The sequence below is a fragment of the Phocoena phocoena genome, chromosome 5, assembly GCF_963924675.1.
Source record: "Phocoena phocoena chromosome 5, mPhoPho1.1, whole genome shotgun sequence".
Taxonomy (NCBI): domain Eukaryota; kingdom Metazoa; phylum Chordata; class Mammalia; order Artiodactyla; family Phocoenidae; genus Phocoena; species Phocoena phocoena.
This window is the reverse complement of record NC_089223.1, coordinates 64,150,775-64,169,195: the sequence shown is the minus strand read 5'-3', so window position 1 is coordinate 64,169,195 and position 18,421 is coordinate 64,150,775. Positions and strand designations below refer to the sequence as shown.

The window sequence follows — 18,421 nt, the reverse complement described above, 5'->3', positions numbered from 1 at the left end:
TCAAATGCAGGTTCATCAATTATAACAAATATATCACTCTGGTGGGGAATACTGACAATGGGGGATGTTATGTTATGTGTGGGGCAGGAGGTATATTAGAAATCTATACCTTCCATCAATTTTGCTGTGAACCTAAAACTGCTTTATAAAAAAGTCTTAAAGGTTTTCTTTTGTCATTGCTCTTTTGTTTTGGCTTTAAATTAGGGATTTGCTTTAAATCAGCACTATCAAGACTACTACAGAATTTTCTCTTCTTAACAATAAGTAAAATTTTAAAAGGCTACAGGTTCCTTTTTCCTTAGATCCAGAGGGAGAGCAGAGATACAGAAATAATACTAGAATTTGGTGACCAGAATTAGAGTTGTACTTTTGATGTGGAATATGCAAGGGAAAGAAATTCTGTGCGTAATATCTCTTTAATCTCTGTGGCAGAGACTGTTTGGGTGTTCATCAGTATAGCTTCCTCTTCCAGGACTCACAGGAAGACTATATTTGCCCGCATCCTTGGCAGTTAGATTAGGGCCATGAGACTGGATTACATCCAGTGGAACATGTATGAAAATGATATGTACATTTCTAGGACTTATCTCTGAAATGTCCCCATCTTTCATACTGTCTTCCTGGTCCACAAGCCTGGATGTTAAGGATTCTGAGATGATGAAGCCCCTAATGAAATGTTCATTGCAGCACTACTTACATTAGCCAGGACATGGAAACAATCTAAATGTCCATCGACAGATGAATGGATAAGGAAGATGTGGTACATAAATACAATGGAATATTACTCAGCCATAAAAAGGAACGAAATTGGGTCACTTGTAGAGATGTGGATGGGCCTAGAGTCTGTCATATAGAGTGAAGTCAGAAAGAGAAAAACAAATATCGTATATTAACACATATATGTGGAATCTAGAAAAATGGTACAGATGAACTTATTGGCAGAGTAGGAATAGAGACACAGACGTAGAGAATGGACTTGTGGACACAGTGGGGGAAGGGGATGGTGGCATGAATTGGAAGACTAGGTTTGACATAAAACACTACCACGTGTAAAACAGATAGCTAGTGGGAACCTGCGGTAGAGCCCAGAGAGCTCAGCTCTGTGCTCTGTGATGACCTAGATGGGTGGGATGGGGTGGGGGGTGGGAGGGAGGTCCAAGAGGGAGGGGATATATGTATACATATAGCTGATTCTTTTCATTGTACAGCAGAAAGTAACACAACATTGTACAGCAATTATACTCCAATTAAAAAAAAAAGAGCCCAGGTCCCTAGTCATCACCTGGAGAAGAGCTGCTCAGAAGAAGCTTGTAAAACATGCATCATCTGTGAGTGAGGAACTTTCTTGTGTGAAACCACTAAGATTTTGCACTTGTTTGTTACAGCAGCTAGCATTATCTTAATAAATTCTGCTGACGTGACTGTATCAATAGATTTGTAATTGTTGAACGATCTTTGCATTCCTTGAATAAACCCTAATTATTCACTATATATGATTATTTTAATACACTGTTTTATTTGCTAATTTTCATTTAAGATTTTTGCATCTATGTTTCAAAAGTGAGATTATCTAAAGCAGTATTTATCAAGTTGAGGCATGTGGACGTCCCACATGAGAATTACTTGGGAATGGCAGGTTCCACATGGGCACATTCCTGAGACTCAACCCCAAGTTACTGAATATTACCTCTTGGTACTGGTCTCAGGAATGTGTATTTTTAACTTCATATTATGGATGGTTATTAACACTTACAGTAGTAAAGCGACACCAGATGTGTGCATCTTCCATCAATAATTTCTATGGCCAATTCTCTTTCATCTCAACCCCCACTAACTCCCCATTTCAAGGGCTATTTTGAAGCAAATATAAGACATCATGTCATTTCATCTGTAAATATTTCATTATATATCTCTAAAAGATGAGGATACTTTAAAATTTTTAATTCACATGGCATAATTATATCTAAAACAATGGTAATTCCTTAATATATTCAGATATTGTTCAAATAATCCTATTTTCTCCACTTAAAATTTTTATTTAATTGTTATAAAATATCCATAACATAAAATTTACCATGTTAACCATTTTTAAGTGTACAGTTCAGTAGCATTAAGTTCTGGCCCCATTTTTAAAGTTTGTTTATTCAAATGGGAATCCAAATTAGATTTATAGAGTGGTTATTATCTCTCTTAAATCTCATTTAATACATAGATTCTTTTCCATCTATTTTTCCCCTAGAAATTTCTTTGTTGACGGAAACTAGATTGCTTGTCCGAACTTTCCCACGGTCTGAATTTAGCTTATTATATTATCATGAAATCAATTCACCCAAGAAATCAAAATTTTTAGTAGTAAAGCTAGGTGATTATTTTGACTAACCAACTTAAGATCCATGAGTCTATTACTTCCCGTCGGTACTAGCCTTGTCTGATTGTGACAGTAAGATTATATTATCAATAAATGTAACAATGTCATATGCAATTTATTAGTAAGCTTGTCGTCTTAATAAAAACGTAGGAATTATCTGTGCCTTGAAAAGTAGAGAAAAATCAGCTATACAATACATTTTAGGAAGCAGGCTCTCTTCTTCATTATGCTTTTCTCTCTCTCATTGCATCAATTTTGGAAACTATTTTTTCATTTTAAAAATGATGTATACGATCATGCATCAGATACTCTCCTGTGTCTGGCTTCTTTAATTCCATACAACGTTTTCAAATTTCACCAACGTCTGTGTGCATCAGTAGCTTGCTTACTTCCTTACAGAGTAGTACTGCCTTTCATGAACACACTACAGTTTGTTTATTCATTCACCTTGCATTCATTTATCATGTTGATGGACTTTTGGGTTGTTTCCAGTTTCTGGCTATTATGAATATGCATGTACAAGTCTTTGTATTGACGTATACCTTCAATTCTCTCAAGTAAATATCCAGGAATTTAATTGATAGGTTATATGTTAAATGCATATATAACTTTAGAAGAAATTGCCAAACTATCTCCCAAAGTTATCATATTATGAGAATTCCAGTTCCTCCAAATCTTTAGTTTTAAATTGTAACATAATTCATATACAATAAAATTCAACGATTTATAGTGTATAACTCAGTGATTTTTAAAGTATTCACAAAGCTGTGCATCCATTACCACGATCTAGTTCCAGAATAGTTTTACTGTACTAAAAGAAACCCCATATCCATTTGTAGTTATTCCCTATCCCCCCATCCCAGGCCCTGGAAATTAATAATCTGCTTTCTGTCTCTATAAATTTTCCTATTCTGAATATTTCATATAAGTAGAATCATATAAAATGTGACCTTTTGTCACTGGCTTCTTTCCTTAGCATAACATTTACAAGGTTCAGTCCTGTTGTAGCATGTACCAGTTCATCATTTCTTTACATGGCTGAATAATTTTCCATTGTATGAATACACCATATTTTGTTTATCCACTCACCAGTTGATGGACAGTAAGTTTCTTTGTACTTTTTGGCTATTGTGAATGCTGCTGCTATGAACATTCATGTACATGTTTTGTGTTTTCAATTCTCTTGGGTGTACATATCTAGGAGTGGAATTGCTGGATCATGGTAATTCTATGTTTAATATTTGAAGAAATTCCAGACTGCACCATTTTACATTCCCGCCAGCAATGTATGGTGGTTCAAAATTCTCCACCTGTTCACAAACACTTTTGTTAGTTTTTCTGTCTTCTTTATTATAACCACCCTGGTGGGAGTGAAATGGAAATTCACTGTGGTTTTGATTTGCATTTGCTTAATAACTAATGATATTAAGCATCTTTTTATGTGCTTATTTTCCATTTGTATACCTTCTTTGGAGAAATGTCTATTCAAGTCCTTTGCACGTTTTTTAATTATTTGTTTTTTTGTTGTTGAGTTTTATGAGTTCTTTATATATTCTTGTTAGTAATTCCTTATCATATATCTAATTTGCAAATATTTTATCCCATTCTGTGGGTTGTCTTTTCACTTTCTTGATAGTGTCCTTTGATGCACAAATATTTTAAATTTTGATGAAGTCAAATTTATCTATTTTTTCCTTTTTGTTGCCTTTTGTTATTTTTGGTGTCATCTAAGAAATCATTTCCAAATCCAATGTCATGGACATTTTCCCGTGTTTTGTTTGAACAGTTTTATAGTTTTAGTTCTTACATTTGGGTCTTTGATCCATTTTGAGTTAATCTTTATATATGATATGAGGTAGGAGTCCAACTTTATTCTTCTGCATGTGGATATCCAGTTTTCCTAGCATCATTGGTTGAAAAGATTGTCCTTTCCCCATTGAATGTTCTTGACACCGTGTTGAAAAACCATTTGACTATTTATGAGAGAGTTTCCTTCTGGTCTCTCTATTCTATTCCTCTGGTCTGTATGTCTATCCTTATGTCACTATAACACTGTTTTGATTACTGTTGCTTTGTAGTAAGTTTTGAAATCAGGAAGTATTGGTCTTCCAACATTGTTCTTTCTCAAGATTGCTTAGTTTCCAGGATCTGGATGTGTTTCTTTCTATTCATTATGCCTTTAATTTTAGACTACTTGGATTAATTTAAAATCCATATACATTTAAAGTATGTAATGTAAGTGCCTGACATTAAGCTTTTGATTACTGAGGAACCTATTTCAAAAGACATCCATCTTGAAAACCATACTGCCAACTGTATGACACAGCTACTAGCAAAACCACCAGATAAGGAATTAGGCTGCTGCCACCCATGAAAGTCTTTCTTTCAGAGAGCCCTGGGTAACCTAGATAACTGACCACTTGAGTGACCCCTCTTCTCCCTTCCTGTGCTCTAATTCCAGCTATTATGCTCTACATTAGCCAACAAAGAGTCAACCCGTGAAACCTAGATACCCCATCAATGGACTCTAATAAAGGCACAGACCCAGGTCCCACTCCCACCCCTCCACCAGACCTGGGTGAGTGGCCCTCAGGCATGCTGTGTGTTCTTCAGGATTTCTGAGGAATAAATCTTGTTCCTCGAAGTTCTCTCAAAGTTTCTTGCTGAAGTGTATCCTATAGTCATAATACAAACCACAGGAACTGGTCCAATCACAGCTATGAGTAATACAGGAGGTGAGTGCCTCAGGCATTCCTAGCCAATAGCATCACTATTGATAGGCTGGGACTGACACAACAAAGTAATTACTGAAAAGGAAGGACTTACTTCTGCCATTTAGCTATTTTCTGTATTTCTATATCTTACATGCTTTTTGTTCCTCAATTCTTCCATCATTGCTTCTTTTTGTATTCTTGCATTGTGGTATACCATTTTGATTTCCTTTCTCTTTCCTTTTCTGTATGCTTTTAGTTATTTCTTAGTGATTATCTTAAGGATTAAAATTAATATCTTACAATAACCTACTGTGAATAATGCCAACTTAGCTTCAATAGCATACAAACACTCTGCTCTTATACATCTTCATCCCTCCCTCTTTATCTCATTATTGTTACAGACTACATTGTTATATACTGTGTCCATTAACATCAATTTATAATTATTATTTTATAAACTTGCCTTTTAAATCATATAGAAAAAAGGGAGTTAAGAACCAAAAATACAGTAATATTGGCTTTTATATTTACCTATACAGTTACCTTTACCTATGATATTTATTCTTTGTATGGTTTTGAGTTACTGTCTACTGCCCTTTAATTGCAGGCTGACAGACTCCTTTAGCTAATTTTTAGGGGAATTCTAGTACAGTAAGTCCCCGACATACGAACCTTAAAGTTGCCAACTTTAAAAGATGCAAACGTGCATTAGCATGTCCAATCACATAAGCTAGTTCATGTGTCTGGTTGTACACTGTCACATGCATGCATCCTCTACAAGTGGTTGTACTTTTGGTACTTTACTGTACAGTACTGTATACAGTACAGTAGTACAGTAGTACAGTATCTTTATTTCAAGCCCAGGATGTCCAGAAACAAGCGTAAAAGCAGCAGTGATGTAGCTGGTACTGCTAAGAAGTGCCAGCTATTGTACTATACTACTGTACTTTCCAAGGTTAGGATTAAAAATGTTTTCTTTATTTTTTGTGTTTGTTTTTTATGTTTTGTGTGAAAGGTTTATAAACCTATTACAGTACAGTACTATATAGCCAATTGTATTATTTGGGTACCTAGGCTACCTTTGTTGGACTTATGAACAAATTAGACTTATGAATGTGCTCTCAGAATGGAACTCGTTCATAAGTAGGGGACTTGCTGTAGTAACAAACTCACTTAGATTTTATCTAGGAATGTCTCAATTTCTCCTTCATCCTTGTAGCATACTTTTGCCAAATATGAAATTCTTGACTGACAGGTGTTTTTTATTCCTCTTGCAGCCTCTAAGATTTCTGAGGAGAAATTGGCTGATAGTCTTTTTAAGGGATGTGTCTTTGTGTGGGTCTCTGAGTTTATCCTACTTGGAGTCCATTGAGCACCTTGGATTTGTAGATTTATGCCTTTTGTCAAATTTGGGGAGTTTTCAGCCATTATTTCTACAAATATGATTTGTGCCCCTTTCTTTCTCTTCTCCTCTGCTGGGACTCCCATACCATATATTCTAGTTCACCTAGTAGTGCACCACAAGGCCAGTTAGGCTCTGTTCTCTCTTCTTTATTCTCAGACTCAATACTTTCAATTGTCTTATCTTCAAATTTTCTCTATTTTCTGCTGGTTCATATCTGCTTTTGAAGCCCTTTAGTGTATATTTCAATTCAATTATTGTACTTTTTAGTTTCAGAATGTCTTTTTGGTTCCTTTTTATAATTCCAATCTCTTTATTGTTATTCTCATTTTGTTCATATTATGTTCTCCTGTCTTTGTCCATGTCTTCCTTTAGCTCTTTGAGCACCTTTAACTAAGTTGTCTTAAAGTCTTTGTCAAGTAAGTCTGACACTTTGGCTACCTCAGGTATATTTTGTATTGATTTATTTTGTTCCTTTGTCTGGGCCATACTTTCCTGTTTCTTTTTACACCTGATTTTTTTTTTGTTATTGAAAACTGAATATTTCATTCAATTGGTAACTCTAGAAATCAGATTCTTCTTACAACCCATGTTTTTGTATTTGTGTTTTTACATTGGGTGTGTCTGTGCCAGGATCAGCCTCAGGTGAAAGCATAAGGTCTTCTCAGGTCTTTTCTGAGCCTTCAACTTTCCCAAGGCTTTCTAAATTCCCCCATATATGTGGTTGTTTTTGAACGTTAAAAAAAAAGAAACCAGAAGTGGCTCCTTAAAATCTCCTGGAAGCCACTTGAACCAGTGAGGGTTAACACAATGAATGCCAGTCTCTGGGTCAGTACCTCTGCATTCAGAGCAGCAATCTGCAATCAGATCACAGAATCCTGATATTTGAGGACAAAGTCCTTATTGCCTACCCTGGCTCCAGCAAGAAACACAGGATGCTGTTGAAACAGCTGCCTGCCCTGGGGCTGGGGGGTGAGGGATGGATAGCTGTTACTACACCGAGGACTGAAATCAACCAATACTAACTGAAATTTACCAGCCAAGCTTTTTTTTTTTTTTTTTTTTTTGCGGTATGCAAGCATGTGGGATCTTCTTGGACCGGGGCACGAACCCGTGTCCCCTGCATTGGCAGGCGGACTCTCAATCACTGCGCCACCAGAGAAGCCCACCAGCCAAGCTTTATGCTGTAAGCTACAAGTGTTCAAATAGACTCCAGAGTTCCAAAGCCATAATTTCAGACCGTTTCTGCCAGTACAATTGCTACCTAGGTGGACAGATGGTTTCCTGGAGCTTTCTACTTCACCTTTCCTGCTGTCCACTTGGCCAGTCATTTTTGGAAAATCCCTCAAATTTGGGTTTCTATTTAAACATTCACCCACTCATTTTAGCATCTATCAGCAGATCTTGCCCATGGAGGATTATTACTGTGGTGTTTTAATGATGATCTTTCTATTTTCCTCATTCTGTCTACACTTATTAATTGGAATTCTTCAGTGAGGCAGAACTGTTACTTCCTCTGAATTTGTTCATGTATTCATTTACTTATCTATGTCACTGTAGGATAAGGACTCAAGAATAATTATTTTATTACTTATTTTATAATTCAATATTATAGTAATTAATTTTGTTGTTCAAGTTGTTCCAACTCTGGCCAATCTGAGATCTTTTAGTGTGGCTCCTGTGCCTTGAAAAAAGTTTTTAGCACTGCCTTAACTTTCTGATACTACAAAATGCCCCAGACTCATACTGTTCTTTCTCAACTCACACTGTTGAATAAAGCAATACTTTAAGAATCACTGGTTCCGGAGGAGACCTTCAAGATGGCGGAGGAGTAAGACGTGGAGATCACCTTCCTCCTCAAAAATACATCAGAAATACATCTACATGTGGAACAACTTCTACAGAACACCTACTGAAAGCTGGCAGAATATCTCAGACTTCCCAAAAGGCAAGAAACTCCCCACATACCTGGCCACGTGGCTGACAGGGTCTTGGTGCTCTGGCAGAGTGTCAGGCCTGTGCCTCTGAGGTGACACAGCCAAGTTCAGGACATTGGTCCACCAGAGACCTCCTGGCTCCACATAATATCAAATGGAAAAAGCTCTCCCAGAGATCTCCATCTCAACGTTAAGACCCAGCTTCACTCAACGACCAGCAAGCTACAGTGCTGGACATGTTATGCCAAACAACTAGCAAGACAGGAAGACAACCCCATCCATTAGCAGAGAGGCTGCCTAAAATCACGATAAGGTCACAGACACCCCAAACACAACACCGGACATGGTCCTGCCCACCAGAAACACAAGATCCAGCCTCATCCACCAGAACAGAGGCACCAGTCCCCTCCACCAGGAAGCTGACAACCCACTGAACAAACCTTAGCCACTGGGGGCAGACACCAAAAACAATGGGAACTATGAACCTGCAGCCTGCGAAAAGGAGACCCCAAACACAGTAAGTTAAGCAAAATGAGAAGACAGAGAAACACATAGCAGATGAAGGAGCAAGGTTAAAAACCCACCAGACCAAACAAATGAAGAGGAAATAGGAAGTCTACCTGAAAAAGAATTCAGAGTAATGACAGTAAAGATGATCCAAAATCTTGGAAACAGAATGGAGAAATTACATGAAATGTTTAACAAGGATGTAGAAGAACTAAAAAGCAAACAAACAATGATGAATAACACAGTAAATGAAATTAAAAATTTTCTAGAAGGAATCAATAGCAGAATAAGTGAGGCAGAAGAATGGATAAGTAACCTGGAAGATAAAATAGTGGAAAAAACTACCACAGAGCATAATAAAGAAAAAAGAATGAAAAGAATTGAGGACAGTCTCAGAGACCTCTGGGACAACATTAAATGCACCAACATTCGAATTATAGGGGTCCCAGAAGAAGAAGAGAAAAAGAAAGGGACTGAGAAAATATTTGAAGAGATTACAGTTGAAAACTTCCCTAATATGAGAAAGGAAATAATCAAGTCCAGGAAGCACAGAGAGTCCCATACAGGATAAATCCAAGGAGAAACACGCCAAGACACATATAAATCAAGCTATCAAAAATTAAATACAAAGAAAACTATTAAAAGCAGCAAGGGAAAAACAACAAATAACATACAAGGGAATCCCCATAAGGTTAACAGCTGATCTTTCAGCAGAAACTCTGCAAGCCAGAAGGGAGTCACAGGACATATTTAAAGTGATGAAAGCGAAAAACCTACAACCAAGATTACGCTACCCAGATAGGTTCTCATTCAGATTTGATGGAGAAACTAAAACCTTTACAGATAAGCAAAAGCTAAGAGAATTCAGCATCACCAAACCAGCTTTACAACAATTCTAAAGGAACTTCTATAGGCATGAAACACAAGAGAAGGAAAAGACCTACAATAACAAACACAAAAAAATTAAGAAAATGGGAATAGGAACATACATATCGATAATTACCTTAAACATGAATGGATTCAATGTTCCAACCAAAAGACACAGGCTCACTGAGTGGAAACAAAAATAAGACCTGTATATATGCTGTCTACAACAGACCCACTTCAGGCCTAGGGACACATACAGACTGAAAGTGAGGGGATGGAAAAAGATATTCCACACAAATGGAAATCAAAAGAAAGCTGGAGTAGCAATTCTTGTATCAGACAAAATTGACTTTAACATAAAGACTATCACAAGAGACAAAGAAGGACACTACATGATGGATCAAGGGATCAATCCAAGAAGAAGATATAACAATTGTAAATGTTTATGCACCCAACATAGAAGCACCTCAACACATAAGGCAAATGCTAACAGACATAAAAAGGGGAAATCAACAGTAACTCAATCATATTAGGGGACTTTAGCACCCCATTTTCACCAGTGGACAGATCACCCAAAATGAAAATAAATAAGGAAACACAAGCTTTAAATGATACATTAACCAAGATGGACTTAATTGATATTTATAGGACATTCCAACCAAAAAACAGAACACACATTCTTCTCAAGTGCTCCTGGAACATTCTCCAGGACAGATCATATCTTGGGTCACAAATCAAGCCTTGGTAAATTTAAGAAAATTGAAATCATATCAAGTATCTTTTCCGACCACAACTCTATGAGACTAGATATCAATTACAGGAAAAAAATCTGTAAAAAATACAAACACATGGAAGCCAAACAATACACTACTTAATAGCCAAGAGATCACTGAAGAAATCAAAAAATACCTAGAAACAAATGACAATGAAAACATGATGAACCAAAACCTATGGGATGCTGCAAAAGCAATTCTAAGAGGAAAGTTTATAGCAATACAATCCTACCTCAAGAAACAAGAAACAGCTCAAATAAACAACTTAACTTTACACCTAGAACAATTAGAGAAAGAAAAACAAAAAAACCCCAAAGTTAGCAGAAGGAAAGAAATCATAAATATCAGATCAGAAATAAATGAAAAAGAAATGAAGGAAACAATAACAAAGATCAATAAAACTAAAAGCTGGTTCTTTGAGAAGATAAACAAAATTGATAAACCATTAGCCAGACTCTTCAAGAAAAAAAAGGGAGAAGACTCAAATCAATAGAATTAGAAATGAAAAAGGAGAAGTAACAACTGACACTGCAGAAATACAAAGGACCATGAGAGATTACTACAATCAACAATATGCAAATAAAATGGAAACCTGGAAGAAATGCACAAATACTTAGAAAAGCACAACCTTCCAAGACTGAACCAGGAAGAAATAGAAAATATAAACAGACCAATCACAAGAACTGAAATTGAGACTATGATTAAAAATCTTCCAACAAACAAAAGCCCAGGACCAGATGGCTTCACAGGTGAATTCTATCAAATATTTAGAGACGAGCTAACACCAAACCTTCTCAAACTCTTCCAAAATACAGCAGGGGGAGGAACACTCCCAAACTCATTCTACGAGGCCACCATCACCCTGATACCAAAACCAGACAAAGATGTCACAAAGAAAGAAAACTACAGACCAATATCACTGATGAACATTGATGCAAAAATCTTCAACAAAATACTAGCAAACAGAATCCAACAGCACATTAAAAGGATCATAAACCATGATAAAGTGGGGTTTACCCAGGAATGCAAGGATTTTTGAATATATGCAAATCAATCAATGTGACAAACCATAATAACAAACTGAGGGAGAAAAACCATATGATCATCTCAAGACATGCAGAAAAAGCTTTTGACAAAATTCAATACCCATTTATGATAAAAACCCTCCAGAAAGTAGGCATAGAGGAAAAACTTACCTCAACATAATAAAGGCCATATATGACAAACCCACAGCCAACATCGTTCTCAATGGTGAAAACTGAAACCTTTTCCACTAAGATCAGGAACAGGACACGGTTGTCCACTCTCACCACTATTATTCAACATAGGTTTGGAAGTTTTAGCCACAGCAATCAGAGAAGAAAAAGAAATAAAAAGAATCCATATCAGAGAAGAAGTAAAGCTGTCACTGTTTGCAGATGACATGATACTATACATAGAGAATCCTAAAGATGCTACCAGAAAACTACTAGAGCTAATCAATGAATTTGGTAAAGTAGTAGCATACAAAATGATTGCACAGAACTCTCTTGTATTCCTCTATACTAATGATGAAAAATCTGAAAGAGAAGTTAAGGAAACACTCCCATTTACCATTGCAACAAAAAGAATAAAATAGCTAGGCTAAGGAGACAAAAGACCTGTATGCAGAAAACTATAAGACACTGATGAAAGAAATTAAAGATGATACAAACAGATGGAGAGATATACCATGTTCTTGGATTGGAAGAATCAACATTGTGAAAATGACTCTACTACCCAAAGCAATATACAGATTCAATGCAATCCCTATCAAACTACCAATGGCATTTTTCACAGAACTAGAACAAAAAATTTTACAGTTTGTATGGAAACACAAAAGACCCCGAATAGCCAAGCAATCTTGAGAAAGAAAGACAGAGCTGGAGGAATCAGGCTCCCAGACTTCAGACTATACTACAAAGCTACAGTAATCGAGACAGTATGGTACTGGCACAAAAACAAATATAGATCAATGGAACAGGATAGAAAGCCCAGAAATAAACGCACGTACATATGGTCACCTTATCTGTGATAAAGGAGGCAAGAATATACAATGGAGAAAAGACAGTCTCTTCCATAAGTGGTGCTGGGAAAGCTGGAGAGCTACATGTAAAAGAATGAAATTAGAACATTCCCTAACACCATACACAAAAATAAACTCAAAATGGATTAAAGACCTAAATGTAAGGCCAGACACTATCAAACTCTTAAAGGAAAACATAGACAGAACACTCTATGACATAAATCACAGCAAGATCCTTTTTGACCCACCTCCTAGAGAAATGAAAATAAAAACAAAACTAAACAAATGGGACCTAATGAAACTTCAAAGCTTTTGCACAGCAAAGGAAACCATAAACAAGATAAAAAGACAACCCTCAGAATGGGAGAAAATATTTGCAAATGAAGCAACTGTCAAAGGATTAATCTCCAAAATTTACAAGCAGCTCATGCAGCTGAATATCAAAAAAACAAACAATCTAATTCAAAAATGGCAGAAGACCTAAACAGACATTTCTCCAAAGAAGATATACAGACTGCCAACAAACACATGAAAGGATGCTTAACATCACTAATCATTAGAGAAATGCAAATAAAAACTACAATGAGGTATCACCTCACACCAGTCAGAATGGCCATCATCAGAAAATCTACAAACAATAAATGCTGGAGAGGGTGTGGAGAAAAGGGAACCCTCTTGCACTGCTGGTGGGAATGTAAATTGATACAGCCACTATGGAGAACAGTATGGAGGTTCCTTAGAAAACTAAAAACAGAACTAAAGGAACGAAGGTTCCTTTTCTAAGAAATTAAGGTTCCTTAGAAAACTAAAAACTACCATACGACCCAGCAATCCCACTATTGTGCATATACCTGGGAAAACCATAATTCAAAGAGTCATGTATCACAATGTTCATTGCAGCACTATTTACAATAGCCAGGATATGGAAGCAACCTAAGTGTACACTGACAGATGAATGGATAAAGAAGATATGGCACATATATACAATGGAATATTACTCGGCCATAAAAAGAAGTGAAATTGAGTTATTTGTAGTTAAGGTGGATGGACCTAGAGTCTGTTATACAAAGTGAAGTAAGTCATAAAGAGAAAAACAAATACCATATGCTAACACATATATATGAAATCTAAAAAATAAAAATGGTTCTGAAGAACCTAGGGGCAGGACAGGAATAAAGACACAGACATATAGAATGAACTTGAGGACACAGGGAGGGGAAGGGTAAGCTGGGACAAAGTGAGAGAGTGGCATGGACATATATACACTACCAAATGTAAAACAGATAGCTAGTGGGAAGCAGCAGCATAGCACAGGGAGATCAGCTCAGTGCTTTGTGACCACCTAGAGGGGTGGGACAGGGAGGGTGGGAGGGAGATGCAAGAGGGAGGGGATATGGGGATATATGTATATGTATAGCTGATTCACTTTGTTATAAAGCAGAAAGGAACACACCATTGTAAAGCAATTATACTGCAATAAAGATCTTAAAAAAAAAAAGAATCACTCGTTCCTTTTATTGGAGAACAGTATTGTGAATCAAGAGCTGAATTCTAGGTGTGTTCATTGCTACCAGAGTATTGCTGCTTCTAACACAATTCACTGATTTTTTTTCGTGTGAAAACAACCTTGTATTCCTGGGACCAATCCCACTTGATTGGAATGTATTCTTCTTCTTTTAAATTGCTGGACTTAATTTGCTAATATTTTGTCAAAATTTTTCATACCTATATTTATAGGAGATATTTTTCTGTAGCATTCTGTTTTTGCAATTTCTTTGTCAAGTTTTTGTATCAGGATAAGTTGGGAAACTTATGCACCTGTTCTAATTTCTGAAAGAATTTGTTTATGATTGTTAATTAATTATTCATTAAATGACAGAAACCCTTGACAAACATCAGGCTAGAAGGAAAACCACAGCCCTCTTTTTACTGGCCTTCTATTGATATTTTCCACTTTATTCACATGTAACTTGATGAAGTTCTACTGTATATTACTGAATAGTTTTTTATTTAAGCAAAGTCAAAAAAGGTCAAGAAAAAAAAATCCATCTTATATAAGGTGAGTTAATTTTCAAATATTAAAAGTTAGTTTTGTTCTTTGTAAAATATAGTCTGTAGACAAAAAAGGACTTTTTCCTTAGTTTCATTCTTACAATACTTCATTCAAAAACTCATAAATTATCCAAATGAACCACTGTACCTATATATTTCAATAGCTCTCATATCTTCATCATCAAATTCATCTTCAGCTTCCTTCAACTGTGCAAGAGTCATCTTTTCGTATGGTTTAACTAAAACAAAATAAGTTGTAGTTAACTGAGTTATTTAAAAGCCAATTTTACTTTAGAGTCACATGTCTAGAAAAAACAATATATTAGACAAATGGAGATCAAGAATATCTTCAATGTTGCAGTTTCTCCAGCATATAAACTATATTGTGGCTGACTGCTTCAGGTTTGTTTAAGGTGCTAATACTCCCTCAGAGTTCACAGAACTACCAGGCTGCATTTAAAAGCAGATGTGAAAATCAATTAGACCTCATAAATTTGGACTTCCTCAAGTACCTGGAAATTTTAACAAATAATACATTTTATATAGAATGATCAAAACAGAAAGTAATCACAAGGTAGAGAAATATGATAGAGGGAAAAAAAGCTCACTAGATTAGATACCAGGGCATTTCAGCTCTGATATTAACTAGCATGTAACTTTCAACACATGAATTAGAAATTTTAGGTGTCAGCATCCTAATTTCAAAAGTATGGGTGGGATTTAAATTATTTCTAATGTCCTCTCTCCCTCTAAATTCATGAAATACATGATCACTGTCATAACTGTATTATTCCCTTCACCCAGCCCACCAAATGCACAACTATACCCATTGCTTCTTTCTGTAAACGTAAAACCATTTCTTCAATTTCATCTTTTGGCTCTTCTTTTGGAGGAAGAATGCCAAAATCTCTTAAAATTTCATTCCATTCTGTATCTTCATTTGGATCCTATATAAAAAAAATTAAAAATCTATTAGCACAGTTGTGCATTTTAATATTTGTAAAATCGATTTCCAACCATGTAATTGTTCATGAACTCTACAGGTAAACTAGAAAATTAGTTTCAAAGAATAGAACAAAATGGCCTACTTTTTTCCCATTTCCCATTTCCGTAATGCAACTACATACTTCGATAAAAAGAATACATCCTCTACCCTCAAAGATACACTGAGATGCTTAATAAAAAATAAATCTGAAAAACATATATCAAATGTTAATGAAGAAACCTGTAAGTCACGGAAAATTCTCTGAAGACTATAAAAGGCAAAACCAATCCACATCATGCAAAATACTGTTTTCTTTTTCTACATAAGCATTGAAGACCTCAAGGTGGACTTGCTTCTCTTCAGCTATATAGCTTCATGGAATTCTTACTCCCAAGTTAAATCTTAGAAGAGGTTAGGAATCGTTTCATAGTTCAATTTTTGTCTAACCATAATTTCTTTCTTTGAAACTTAATCTTGTTTTCCATGTTACTTAGGCTTTGATGTTTTATTTGCTGCTCTTCCTGAAATTGTCTGTCATATATCAACTATACTGTCTTTCTAGTCTGCTGTCCCTTTTCTCTGAGGTTTTCAGAGAAAAGGAGAACTTAATTATATACATGAGTAAATACTGCTGCAAACAAAGTAAAGGATAGCCTTGAATGAGCTCCACCTCCGGGTATTCACATCCTGCATAATCCCCTCTCCTTGATTATGGGTGGGAATCATGGTATGCTTCTAATCAGTAGAATATGGCAAAGGTAAAGGAATATAATTTCTTTGATTTAATTCCATAAGATCGTAATTTCCATCTTGCCAGCATTCTCTCACACTTGCTGACTTTGATAAAGCAAGCTGCCATACTGTGAGGTCCCCCATGGAGAGAACTATGTGACAAGGAAAATGTAGTCAACAATCAGCTAGACACTGAGATCCTCAGTCAAATAGCTCCAAAAGAACTGAATTCTGCCAACTACCATGTGAATAAACTTACAAGGGGATCCTTCAGATGTACTCTGTTGTACCTTCAGATTCAACCCCAGCTCTAGCTGACACTTTGATTGCAACCTTGTTGGAGAGTCAGATGGCCCAGCTAAGCAATGCCTGGATCCTTGACCCATAAAAACTCTGAGATAATAAATGTGTTATTTAAAGTCACCAAGTTTGTGGTGATTTGTTATGCAACAATGGATAACTAATACAGGTATCATCTTATTTCTCCTCTTCATCCTATTCTTTGGGCAAAGTTTTCGTTTTTTATTCACACTGGTCTCTCTATCCACAAAATCTTCTGATCTCCATTCTTTCTATATGTCTTAAAACAATTAAGTCACCATCAGCAGGAGTTCTGCACTCGGTAATGGCAGACTAGATAATTTGGATCAAGCCTCTTACTGAGAACAGCTAGTAAAACTGGACAAAATAGATGAGAATTAATTTGAAGGCACTGAAGAATCAACAAAGCAGTGAAGAGAATTATGGTAAGAAAATCCTGGATGAGAAGTAGACCCAGAGAAAGAAGCTCTATGTTTGGGTCCATTCCCCTTCAATCAACTACCAATTCTGAAAGAGGCCAAGAGGCTGAGAAATTGAATAAAGGTACACAGATTCGAGCATAGTGACCAAAGACAGAAATCAATAAGAAAATGATAACTAGGAGATCATCATATATTTGGAATTTTAAAAAAATTCTAAATGACCAAAGGGTCAAAGAAGAAATCACAATGGAAATTTAAAAGCATTAGGAATTGAATGCTCATAAAGCCACGTATCAAAAATATGTGGGTTGCAACGAGAGCAGTTCATGAAAGGAATTTTACACCCTGAATTTAATATATTAGAAAATGGAAAAGGCTTACAAATTAATATATAAGCATCCAACCTAAAAAGCTGGGAAAGAACATCAAAATAAACCAAAGGTAGAAGGAAAGAAGTAATAAAGATGAAAACAGAAATTAATGAAATAAGAATTGAATATATAATAGAGTGGGTTAACAAGACCAAAAATTGGGTCTTAGAAGACGACTAATAAAATAAACACTTGCCAAGACTGATAAAGAAAAAAAGTGAGAAGACATCACCAGTATTAAAAATGAAAAAGGGGAACTCCTGACAGATAATACAAATATTTAAAAAGAAAAGCCTCTCTATTATGTTTTGCTCATATTTTTTTCTACTTTAAGGTGGAAGCTTAGATCAAACTATAAACCTTTTTTTTTCTTTTCAAGCACACACAGAATTTTATTTTTAGTCTTTTTTTTTTAATTAAAAAAATTTTTAACATCTTTATTGGAGTTCTTTTCTAATTATAACCACTTAAAGCTACAAATATTCCTTTAACAAATTATTTAGCTGCATCCTACAAGTTTTGGTATGCTGTATTTTTATTAGTATTTAGTTAAAAATATTTCTAATCTTATGATTTTTTGCTGACATTTTTATTTGGAAGGATACTGCTTAATTTTCAAATATTTTGGACTTTTCTAGGTATCTTATTAATGATTTCTAAGTTACTTCTGCATGGTCGGAAAACATACTTTAAGGTTTTGATTTTTTGAAATGCATGTACTTGTTTTATGACCTAGCATATGGCATATCTTAGTAAATGTTCTACATAGTGTGAAAAGAATGTGTATTTTGCCACTGATGGGCTTTTTTCTCCACAAATCAATAGATTTTTGACAGATTTGTTCAGATCTTCTACTCTGCGATTTCTGTATCTAGTTGTTCTATCAATTACTAGGAGGAGGGGTGTTAAAATCTCTAGTTATGATT

At 35.6% G+C, this 18,421-nt stretch overlaps 1 protein-coding gene across 1 annotated transcript in view; it reads right to left on the bottom strand.

Annotated features, from left to right (window-relative positions):
- PDCL2 (phosducin like 2) overlaps positions 1-15,605 on the bottom strand; it is a 32,418-nt gene extending 16,813 nt beyond the window's left edge. The window contains exons 1-2 of the mRNA XM_065878080.1: positions 15,491-15,605; positions 14,813-14,903 (exon numbers count right to left, since the gene is read on the bottom strand). Coding sequence (XP_065734152.1) covers positions 14,813-14,903; positions 15,491-15,521 — 122 coding nt within the window. The 5' untranslated portion in view covers positions 15,522-15,605. The remainder of the gene's footprint in view (positions 1-14,812; positions 14,904-15,490) is intronic.
- Between the last annotated feature and the right edge of the window lie 2,816 nt (positions 15,606-18,421).